Source organism: Cibotium barometz, chromosome 50 (genome assembly GCF_041138505.1).
Source record: "Cibotium barometz isolate CiBa-2024 chromosome 50, ASM4113850v1, whole genome shotgun sequence".
NCBI classification, from domain to species: Eukaryota; Viridiplantae; Streptophyta; class Polypodiopsida; order Cyatheales; family Cibotiaceae; genus Cibotium; species Cibotium barometz.
This window is the reverse complement of record NC_141095.1, coordinates 11994871-12007061: the sequence shown is the minus strand read 5'-3', so window position 1 is coordinate 12007061 and position 12191 is coordinate 11994871. Positions and strand designations below refer to the sequence as shown.

General features: G+C 40.2%; 1 protein-coding gene across 1 annotated transcript; it reads right to left on the bottom strand.

Moving 5' to 3' along the window:
- Positions 1-3387: 3387 nt before the first annotated feature.
- On the bottom strand, positions 3388-10458 carry LOC147609800 (homeobox-leucine zipper protein HDG2-like). Its single transcript, XM_086786799.1, has 10 exons — positions 10111-10458; positions 9564-9681; positions 9185-9373; positions 8374-8877; positions 7736-7837; positions 7212-7433; positions 6423-6597; positions 5514-5854; positions 5306-5401; positions 3388-4210 (listed from the first exon to the last, which is right to left on the bottom strand). The coding sequence occupies exons 1-10, from the start codon at positions 10443-10445 to the stop codon at positions 3809-3811; spliced, it is 2484 nt and encodes an 827-aa protein (XP_086642925.1). The 5' UTR covers positions 10446-10458; the 3' UTR covers positions 3388-3808.
- Positions 10459-12191: the final 1733 nt, after the last annotated feature.

Here is a 12191-nt window from a genome sequence, read left to right as displayed (position 1 = left end):
TCTCTCTACCATTGACCACCATGAACCATCTAGACCAACCAAAATGTAAAACTAAGTATTCTTTAAAGTTTGAGAGCTTCCAATTGTCACTCACTACAATGTGAAGCATGTCGTATTCATGCACTGTGATTGGAAGCTCAACCTCTCCAGTGATGGTATTTGAATCTAGGGGTTCCCATTAGTATACTTATCTAATGCAACACCACTATGAGATCTTGTCAACCTATGTGAAACCTCATGGTGGTTTTCTCCTTGACCACCTCAGCAAGTCTCCTCTAGCCTTTTGGAAGCAACCTATCAAACACCTCATCGGCATTATCCTTGCGAATACACATATTGGGGATACTGTGCACTCCATATCTAGAGAAAATAAAAATAAAAGCAACAAGCATATACGTGTTTTTCCCTGCATACATGAGTGCCCAAAGATATGCATACAATGCTTACACACATTCTAGGGGCTGCAACACTACACAATTTGAAGAGAATATGTTTGGAGCATAGATCAAACAAACCAACACAAAAAATCAACCAAAATAAAAAAATTCTTAGGATACCAAAAAAATCACTAAAAGAAACCATGCGTATGATGCAACAAATCAATTGTGTACTAAGCTCCCAATGTGAAAGCTTAGCCTAAGTTTGAAGGATTCCAAATATACAATAGTATACTTTTTGTAGCTTCTCTTGAATTTTTGTAGCCCTTTGTATGATAATGCACCTTAAAGTAAGAAAATGATAGAGAAAATAAATATTCTTTTCTCTAGATAAACTTAGTTGTTCGCTTTAGATTGAACATAAAAATCCTTAGATGTGCAAAGCAACAAAACAAAATCATTGTTTTATTATGTTTTTAAGAGTATATGGGATTACATTTGTAGGCTTCACAAGTAGCTTTGTCAATTGTGACAACTAGTGATATTATAATATTAAAACTAGTAATGTAGGGCTATTTTGAAAATCATGTGGTTTGAGGATTTTGAACATTTCAAAATGCCCCATTTTGTTAATACAAAATTATGCTATACCTTGCATCATTTCCCTTATGTGTTGATTAGATAAGATACAACTAGTTGTATATGCATACTAAGGGTATGGCTCTCCCTATAGTTTCAACATTTCAAAAATGCCCCATTTTGTTAGTACAAAATTATGATATACCTTTCGTCATTTCCCTTTTGTGTGCTGATTAGATAAGATACGACTAGTTGTATATGCATACTAAGGGTATGGCTCTCCCTATATTTTATGATAAGAATGTTCTTGTCTTTTATTATAACCAAATTGAATTTCAAATATGTAAATAAACATAGCAATTTTTTACATTTTTGTAATATGACATAAGATACAAAAAGTTATGCATTTCACAAGTTGACTACCTACAAAAATTCTTCAAAATGTGCTCGAAACCTCACTAAATATTGGTACACCCCATCATGATTCATGCATTCACCTCCATGCAAGTGCACAAAACTTAAAACGATTCAATTCTCATGGCAACCAATGTTCTAAGGCTAGTATTCTAAGGTGAGAAAGTAGCTAACATACATGATGTCGCTACTTTCCTAGATTATTACATTATGGCGTACAAAAGAGCTCACCCAACAATGTCCACTCTCACATACCACAATCTTCTACCACTCATCATCACCATCCTCAAATAATCACCCCTTAAAATGTCCACTCTCACATACCGCAATCTTCTACCACTCATCATCACCATCCTCAAATAATCACCCCTTAAAATGTCCACTCTCACATACCGCAATCTTCTACCACTCATCATCACCATCCTCAAATAATCACCCCTTACACAAACACCCTTGTAGGAGCATATCATCTTTTTGACAAGAAATAGATCAAGGACACAATAGTAGTTAAAGTAATAACCCACTAAGACATGATGGCACACATGGCTTGTGCAAGCACATGAGATTATTTGACCAAGACCATGGACATGATATGACTCGATTGTCCCCATGGCTTGAGTTTTCTTGAGCAAAAGCACCCTTATATAGAGGCATGTATATGGGCATAAGCATGCATAGTCTCTCGATAGAAATCCCACCCTTCTACAAAGCGATGTAGATGAACAGCCTATGAGTCATGTTGAGGGATATCTACTCCTACAACCCATGATCCTTGGATAACCACCACCAATCCCACCTAACATGATGCAGCCTTATAAGTGGCAACTCAATGTGATGTAACGTGATTCAACCCTCCTCTAAATGAGGTGACATGTAATGACCTAACCCATTTATACTTTCTTTTTTGCTAGAGAGAGAGAGAGAGAGAGAGAGAGAGAGAGAGAGAGAGAGAGACATGCGGAGGGAGAGAGAAAGGTGGTAGGTGCACAAAGAGTCCCCTCCAAACATCAATTAAGGTGCAAAAGCCCTACCTTCCAACAAACATCAGTTAAGGTGACGGGTAGGGGGTGTCTACCATCTTGGCTAGTGGCAAGTGGCTAGTGGCAAGCTCTCTAGCCAAAGAGGGTATGAGTTTGCATCCCTCGCTCCACAAGATGGGGTGGTGTGAGTAATGCATCTCTTCACAAATATTTATTTAAAAAAAACATCAATGAAGGTATGCAAGCCATCTTATTCTACACTACGGACATGTGCTGATAGACCTTTCAATACATCGATCAAGGTATTGGTACCTAATTATTGGCAATGAGCAGTAAAGTGCCCTTTTGATGGCTATATATGTGACCTATGGGAGGCCATATAACCTTGATCAAGGTAGACTACGTGGATGTAATAAATCTTTAAATATTAGATGGCCTCTCCTTTGGTTATATGGTTATATGTAATAATTCTTTGAATGTTAGATGGCCTCTCCATTGGTTATATTGATGGTTATATGGAGCAAGTCCCCAATTGAGGTTGTGCCAAACCTCCACAACCTGCCAGTTTCGCAGTAGTGATTTGTAGTGCTTTTTTGTTTGGAAGGGCACCTTGTGGAAACTATAGCCAAAGGTTGTAACCCTCCCCCTTTTTAATCCCTTTCCCACATTCCTTTCTCATCTTCTATAAGCCTCTTTACGCATTTTATATATAGGATCTATTTATATTCCCTCTAGAATCCCATATCCTTGGTGACCATCCACTCTCGAACCCTATCTTAGCCCCAATTCTTAGGAATATTCCCTTCGAAAAAATAGAGACAATTTCGCCCACAAAAACATGATGATTAGTAAGATGACCTCGATCAAGGTCTTTCTATAGGAAGGCATATAGCTTGTCACATGCTCTTGATAAAAAAACTAGGGACATGTTTAACTTACTAGTACATCAATTAGGGACACCTTAACTTACTAAAACATCATTTTGTGTAGCATGCTGCCTACATTAAGACCCCCAAAAAAACATAAAATGGCAAATATGGTGTTAGAAAATGTACTCTTTCCAAGTTTCCATGTACATGCACAGGATAAGATGTCTTTTCCTAATGCTATGGAGGAGTAGCTCACATGGTTAAAACATCTTAATCTGTGCGCTAAGCTGTGTTTGTTGACAATGTAACTAGGATGGTTTGAGGGATCAATCAACGCTTCTAGTTCTGTTGCCTATACACATCAAAGTGTTGACTTGCCCTCAACAGATGAGGAATAGTTTTGGAGAGCACACTTTTTAGTAAACTATGACTATATGGTATACTGGCAAGTGTGCAATTAGTGGGGAAGCTTGCAATAATTGCATTGCAAGTGGCTAGGACTAATGCATGCATGCACTATTACATGCTAGTCCAAGGGGTGTGTGCAATTAGTGGTAAAAGATTGCAATAATTGCATTATTAGCTGGGACTAATTCATGCATGCACTATCACATGCTAGTGCATTTTTTATACGGAGGACTGTGGAGGAGATGAGGTTATTGACTGTGGCAACGGAGCCCAAAGAGAGCTTGGCAGTGGGCACGTGATCCACCAGGATTTGGAACGCAACGGTAAGGAGGGAGCCTGGAGAGGAGGGAAAAGGGGTAGCCGTGGGGTTACCCAAATCGACATTCATCAAACGGTGCGCCTGTGGCCTGTCCGGAAGGATGGAGAAGCCGGACGGTAGGAGGGCCACGCAGTCTGGGTCTCCTCCGTTCAGCACAGCACTCATTGCTGCTATGTCTACAGGAGCGTACACGACCACGTAGGACGTCTCCTCTGCGCAGCACTCCTGTAGTATGAGCATGTTGGGTTGATTGGAGCTTACAGCCTGCACAAATGATAAAAGCACAGATATTAAAACCAGAATCACACTCTCTCGAGTCGAATGCTTTTCTAATATCAAAACAATCAGTTTGTGTTGAGACTGCGCTCTCCCATGCCTTGGAACTTGTAGCTCGAAGAGGGCTTTAGCTTTAAATGATTGTGAAGCGGGAAAGGGAGCAGGAGGTTTGGGTAAAATTTGATTTTGGAAGCCTCCAAAAAGGGTTCCCAACTAGTGTGGATAGAAAGCAAGCCCCTCTCGTTGTGTGTGTGTGTGTCTAAGAAAGAGAGATTCATTGTGTGTTTCTGTGCGTGTGTGTATGAGAGAGAGTCTAGAGAGAGATTGAGAGAGAGGGAGAGAGACCTATGGATAGAATCTCGTTGTGTGTGCGTGTGTGAGAGAGAGATGCATTGTGTGTATTTGAGAGAGAGAGAGAGAGAGAGAGAGAGAAAGAGAGAGACCCCATAAATCAAGCCCCTTTCATTGTGTAAGAGAGAGTGAAATAAAGAGAGAGAGGAGATAGAAATCAAGCCCCTTTCATTGTGTGTGTCAGAGAAAGTGAAAGAGAGAGGGAGAGGGAGAGAGAGGGGAAGTAGGGAGTTCTTTTAATGCCATAGCTCAAGCAAACCTGTCATAGCCCTGTCATACATAGCCCTAAGCCAAGTATGATACATGATTCTTCCAAAATATGAGTAAATATGAGTAAATAAAGTTCAAACTTGGAGAATATATGTGTGTGTCTATGTATATGTACATGCATGTATACATATACATGTATGCATTTCTACATATATTCAACCAAAATATGAGTAGGTAAAGTTCAAACTTGGAGAATATATAATGTCTATGTATATGATCTGCATATATACATATACATATATGCATTTCTACATATATGCTTATATGCATATATACAAATTGTATGCATGTACATATATATTCATATACATTCATTTATATTTATGTATGTATATATTATGATTATTATATTTGTATTTGTATATGTATGTTGTATGATAGATATATATATGTATGTAGTGTGATGATATGGAAGTGAGCAAAGGTGGAGAGAGAGGAGAGGAGAGAGGACGGAATACTCACGTTTACACGAAGAAGGGAGACGCTATTGCTACTGTCCTGGCCTTTTGGCACGTGCACGATCTCCTCGACCACACCCATGTTAGACAGAATGTCCCACTGTGTGTGTACACACAGACATGAAAGGCGCCCACCATCGCATATGAGAACAGGTAGCATGCGTAGGAGCAAAATGAGGTCTTTGTTGTAATATGGAGGTAATTCGGGTTACCTCTGTGCGGAAGCGGTCGTCTCTAAGGAAGTCGAAGACGCGGGAAGGCGAGAGGGGCAGCCAGATGGAGGTGGCCGCGCACAGCACCACGCCCGGGGGCCTGCCCGGATCGTCCACACTCTTCCTTATCAGCACCCGCACATCATCAGCACTGTCGCCATTGATCAGAGCAGCATTATTGCATGCTGCATTTGTATCTGCGCTCGCATTCGCATTTGTATTGCCTGCTGAGAGTGTAATCCACGTGTGTGCCACAGACGCACTCACCCCCCCGCAGAAATTATTCGTCATCCTCTCTGCTAGCTTCAATAAACTCCTCCTCCCCTCCATCGTTGGGCTCACTGCAATTACGTTTCAAAGCAAGATTAACCACCAATCTACTGATTTTATTCGTAATTGTATTGAATTAATAATCCTTAATGTTACTTCTGTATTAGCTTAGAAACCCTTAACATTAATGATTGTTACATAACCGACTAATTATACAGTGGTTTTATTAGTAATTGTATTGGGTTAGTAACCCCTAACATTAATTATTGTTACTATAATAATCCTTCATGTTACTATTGTATTGGATTAGAAACCCTTGACATTAATGGTTGTTAGATAACCCACTGATATAGTGGTTTCATTAGTAATTGTACTGGATTAGTAACCCTAATCAATATTAATGATTATTACTATTGTATTGGATTGGATTAGAAACACTCCACATTAATGAGCAATAATTGTTAGATATCCCACTAATATAGTGGTTTTATTAGTAATTGTATCGGATTAGTAACACCTTAACGTTAACGATTGTTACCATTGTATTGGATCAGAAACACTCCGCATTTATGATTGCTGCTATGACAAAAGATTAACAAAGTGTCAACCCTTTGATATGATTCTTATCGGCTCACATACCTAGATCCCTCGTTGAATTAGCGTTTGTGCGGTTTGCGGCGTGCATGGCTTCACATTGGCGTCGTAGTGTGGCCAACCAACGTTGTGCTCCAAACGCCATGCCGCTGCTTACCAGTTGCTGATACAAACGGTGCACCCCCCTGTCATCCACTTCCGAATGCTCCACCCAAGTTACCTGAAGGTGTATAAAAAATCATCTCTTTTGTACGCATGCATGCATAAGAATGGTTGTTCTACTGGAGCGTAATTTCATAAATCTAGGGTGATTACCTCCTACTCCAAAGACATCTAATTAATATTTAATTACAAAATAATCTCTCTCTCTCTCTCTCTCTCTCTCTCTCTCTCTCTCTCTCTCTGTGTCTCTGTCTCTCTCTGTGGCGCTCTCGCTCTCTCTTTGTGTGGATCTCTATAAGGTTGTATTCTCTCTCTCTCTCATTCTTGATATACACACATTATGTGTGGATCTCTATAGGGTTCTCTCTCTCTCACACACACTATGTGGCTAATTAATATTTAATTAACAAAATACTGTCTATCTATCTATCTCTGTCTGGCGCTCTCTCTCATTTGTGTGGACACCTATAGCGTTGTGCTCTCTCTCTCTCTCTCTCTCTCTCTCTCTCTCTCTCTCTAATTAATACTTACTTGATCGTATTTTCTCTCTCACACATTAGGACATTAGGTGTGGATATCTATAAGGTTGTGGTCATGTAGATGCACGCAAATGAGGACACATGAACCATAAGCAATGTTATGTACCCTATGGTGATGCGTACGTTGAAATACCTTGGAATAACCATTAGACATCTCTTCGATTATGCAGCCAGAAGGGCGCCTCCTGCACCGAACTGAAGATGTTAAAGAGGGGTTGGTACGTGTCAGGCTGTCGATGGACACGTCCACCACCACCCACACGGTATTGTTCCGGGTCATGCGCTTAGCATAGCGTAAGAAATAGCTCTCGCGAGTGGACACCATGGGCGAGGGTAGCTGGAACTCCGCATATATCTGCCAAATATATAAATGCGCACATAATAAAAATCCATGGACTTTGATGCATGCATAAATATTGCTCACCACTTAATATATAAGATGCACACATACATAAAAAGTCCATACACCTTAATGTTCATTGCTTTAATAAAATGCTGCTTTACACAAACATAAAAATCCGTGGACCTGAATGTACACACAAAATAATGCTCACTACTCTCAAGCTTGATGAGAATTTATTGTATTGTCATTTAAGTAATGGATCTCTACTGATTCTTTAGATGTTTGCTTACTATAGCGTTAGGCATAATACATACAATTTGCATGGCGCCATCTTGAGTGCTAGCTGTGCCACCTGACAAAACTTCTACAAGAAGGGCTCTTGAAACAATACAAGAGAACATGTCTGCCCAGCTAGCCTAGCAACACATGACAACCATGAAGAGATTAGGAGAAAATCAGGCTATAAGTTTAAGGAATGTATCAAGAAGAAACAATGATCATGGATTATTAATAATTGCCTATAATCTATCCACATAATAAATATGAAGACATTAGGTGGATATCAGCCTAGTTTAGGATATGTATAAAAGAGAAAGAAATAACATAATTATCATGATGGATAATAATTGCTTCAATCTGTCTATGGACATATATGCTATAACAAATGTGAAGGAAATAATAAGAAGTGAACATATATGTAAGAAATGTGGAAACATTAGGTCCATAGCTAGAAGTGGCGTGCTAGCTACAGAATATATATTATCTTTCTATTTAAAAAAATGAAATTAGGTTGATTCAACCTAGTAATTAAGGGAATGTATGAAGCAGAAAAAAAAAACTAGTTTAAAGAAAAGCATGATGATTGTATATTAATTAACGGGATGATTAAGTGAAAATGAACCTAGTGTGTTAAGAAGAAACAATCATAATGATGCGGATAATTGATGCTTACCACGTCCATGAAGACATCTACCAAGGAGGTTGCGTCCATCATAATCAATGTGGTCTCTCTTGTGCTCTCGCTTTTCAAGTTGGGAGGGTTATTAACATTGCTCATATAATTAGTGTTATGATTAATGTTATTATTATGAGGGAACCTTTGCAAATAGTGTTGTTGGTCCATAACCTCCATGCCAGTGTGAGGGTCTAGCAACCATAGAGGCTCACTAGCTTGGGCGACTTGTGTTAACTCTTCCATAGCTGCCACAGCAAGCTCTGCTACCATGGGCTTCTCCGACTCCGACAGCCCCACGGGCTTGTAATTAACCATTAATGATGATTGTTTAGGGACCTCATTATCACCCAAATTAGAAGTATTGCCACCTTGATCAGGCTGCATGCCAGATAAATATGGAGTAGAATTTGTAGTGGAGCTTGGAGACATCGTAGAGCTTAGGTTCAATGTAGAGATGGGTCGTCCGACATGCTTTGCTGCGATTTTAGAAATGCGATCAATCTGTTGCATGATCATAGGAAAAGAAATTAGGAAACTAATTACGTCGATAATCAGATCTAATCTGTAAATGAAGCATGAAATAGAGTACAGTCGAGTTACGTTCTTTATAATTAACCGGCGTACGTAGAATTACGTGATGCTAATTAAGATGATCGAATCAACTAATTTTTAAGTAAATTAATGATTATCGTATGCACTGGAAACGCTAATTGGTTTAATAGTTTAATTATGATCACATGCACGACAGAGTCGCTTAAGTAACCAAAGGAAATTAATGATTTTGGTTTAACAATAATTAAATGATCACCTCTTCTCTCAGCCTAACGTTCTCTATGCGTAGCTGCTGCTCGTCGAAGGACACGTCGGCCAAGTTTGCTGGGCCCCCACAGTTGGGACACGTCACATTGGCAATGGCGTCTCTGAGAGCAAGATTTTCTGCTCTTAATTTCTCATTTTCTGTGCGCAAGAAAGCATTGTCGTGCCGCTCATGCTGGGCCTATAGATTGATCAAAACAATAATAATAATGTTATGATAAGGTTTATAAATCAGCAAACATAATGATGTTATTACAGCACAATTATGTTATCAAAACTCTAATCCCATTAAATGACACAAATTAGAATCCTCTAATCAAACAATGAATTTAAAATGTAGACAAATAATTAATATAGAAAACAATTCGTACCTTCACTTGCGTTCTCTTATTTTGAAACCAGAATTTGACTTGCCTCGGGTCAAGCTTTAGTTCTCTGCTAAGCTCTAGCCTCTGCTTCTCATCAGGGTGAGGGCACTCCTTGAACACCCTGCTTAATACACGTCATTGTAAGATAATTATCTTTGTTTACATATTGATAATATCATGCATGCATACGAGTTGTAAAAATATGATAAATAGGCTAAAATTACTTCAATTAAATTATTGCCTTATTTTCTCTTGAATTGAAGCCTTCTTCGCATGAAGTATTATATAATGTTTCTATCGGAATTAGCCAAATAATTTTCTGTGGAGTTTGATATTCACCTAAGTCCTTCTTTTCCTTCTTTTTTTTTTTAGACCACTAGCACAATGTATGAAATATTTTTTTTCAAGAATAATATATGATATATGAATAGAAAAATTGTATCACACAAAATAAAGAACACTTACACTCTCTCTCTCTGTCTCTCTCTCTCTCTCTCTCTCTCTCTCACACACACACACACACACACACACAAAACACACGATTTATCACCTTTCCATCTCTTGGATTTGGTGCTGAGAGTGGCGATGGTATCTCTTCTTGGTGGGTCTCCCGTGGGCGCCATCCTGGTCTTCTCCAGATGCTGCGTCCGGGTTGTCACTGCTCGATTTGCTTTCATACTCGTCCGGGTCTCTCATCATCATCATGCTCTTCATCTGCTGCTGCTCGCTGTCTACGCTCTGATCAGTATGATGACTAGGGTGAAGGACCTGATCACTACTAATCAGGCCAGGAGCTGGAGCCTGGGGGAGCAAAGCAAAACCGTGATTAGAGTTAAGAAAATCCAAGTGATTAGGGCTAATCAAGCAGCTGCTGGAGTGAGCCATTGCATGGATACAAGGTCGGAGCTGCAGGATTGAACACCAGTATATAATGTGATAAGCTTACCAATGGAAGGGTAATCAATGCAGTGGGCGGCAGGAGCTGCTTGGGCTGTGGCTGCACGGACATTGGAAATTGTCCGGGCATAGCCAGTCTGGAAGGGACCATCACCTCATGGCCGGGCATATTGATGGCTATGGCTGCTGTCTCTGATGCTCCCCGATCGCGCATGCAGTATGGCTGATTCTTTCACAACAAGAAAAAAAACTGTGTCACGTGTGTGTGTGTGTGTGTGCGCGCGCGTTTTTGTGTGTGTGTGTGTGTGTGTGTGTGTGTGTGTGTGTGGGCGTGCGTGCGTGCAGATCTCACTCTCATGGTAAAGCATGATCATATCAACCCAGTAATATAACGTGCTCATGCTGCCTGCTGCCACCTTTTAAATGCCAAAAATTGGCTATAATTACTCCCTTTTGCTGCAACCTTTTGAAGGCCGAAAATAACTATAATGGTTTGTATTAAAAATGGCTCCAATTTTGTACTCCCCAGGACCTTAAAATTTATTAAAGCACATAATTTAACGTAGAGCAGCATAAAATTTATTAAAGCTAGTTATGCATGTAGTAACTGCGCATAAAATTTATCAAATTAGTTCTAGAATACTGGGCATAAATTTTATCAAATTAGTCACGAATATATAGTGTAGCAAAAATTTATGAAACTAATTGACGCATGTGTCAAAATAGGCATAAATTAATTTTGCTGCAGGATTGGCGAGATTTTGAAGGCCGAAAAATGGCTATAATTGCTGGGATCTAGAAAAATGGCAACGATCCTTCAAAATTGTACCGTCAAGGACTATAATTATTAAATCACTTAGCATAAAATTTATCAAATTAGTTAAGAAAGTAGAAAGGGGTCTGTAGTGTCACACAAGGGCCTTGCCCTCTTACACACGTCAGGCCGGACAGGTGGGAACTTTAAAGACTAGTGTGAACAAAGCTGATTCTGTCCCCTATCTGTCCACTATGGTGTACAAACGAACTTAACTGCCCGCGCCGACGTCATGCATAAAGCTTGAACGCGTCCACGTCAACTTGACAGCCCTGCCGTAACACACGAGGCCTTCGTGAGTCTTGGTCGTACCACGTCCGTCCACGCACCTGCGCCGGAGATCCCATGAGTCCAGGCCTTAATGTTTCAAATTTTCTATTATGCTCCCCCCCCCCCCCCCCCCCCCCCCCCCCTAGAGAGACGATCCTTGCTTTTGTGACCCCATTTAACCCTCCCCCTTTTGCATTTACCACCTCCCTCCTTCCACACATGACAGTCCCCAATGCCCATCCACCCACTTCTTACTCGTTAGCATTCCCTTAATTGTCCTAGCCCTTTACCCATCACAAGGAAATCATCAATTTACCTGATTTGCCATAGTTCAGCAAGTTCCCTTCGGTAGCAAGGTTTCCTTTTTGGGCCTCTCTCTCTCTCTCTCTCTCTCTCTCTCTCTCTCTCTCTCTCTCTCTCTCTCTCTCTCTCTCTCTCTCTCTCTCTCTCTCTCTCTCTCTCTACACATGCTCCTTGTTCATATCACCCCTCCTCTTTAGACCATCATCCTCGATCCCTCCACCACAAATGCAAAGTTATTTGCTCCACATTCCTCTCCATGCCATCTTTTTGGGGAGCCCTCTCTCTCTCTCTCTACACATGCTCCTTGCTCATATCACCCCTCCCCTTTAGACCATCATCCTCGATCC

Excerpts from the sequence above, each read along its gene's own strand:
- LOC147609800 (XM_086786799.1), bottom strand. The coding sequence starts at position 10,445 with ATGGCTCACTCCAGCAGCTGCTTGATTAGCCCTAATCACTTGGATTTT. Across the intron at positions 7,434-7,735 it reads AAGATGGCGCCATGCAAATT|ATATATGCGGAGTTCCAGCT; the intron begins GTATGTATTATG and ends TATATTTGGCAG. Across the intron at positions 5,855-6,422 it reads TAATTCAACGAGGGATCTAG|TGAGCCCAACGATGGAGGGG; the intron begins GTATGTGAGCCG and ends ACGTAATTGCAG.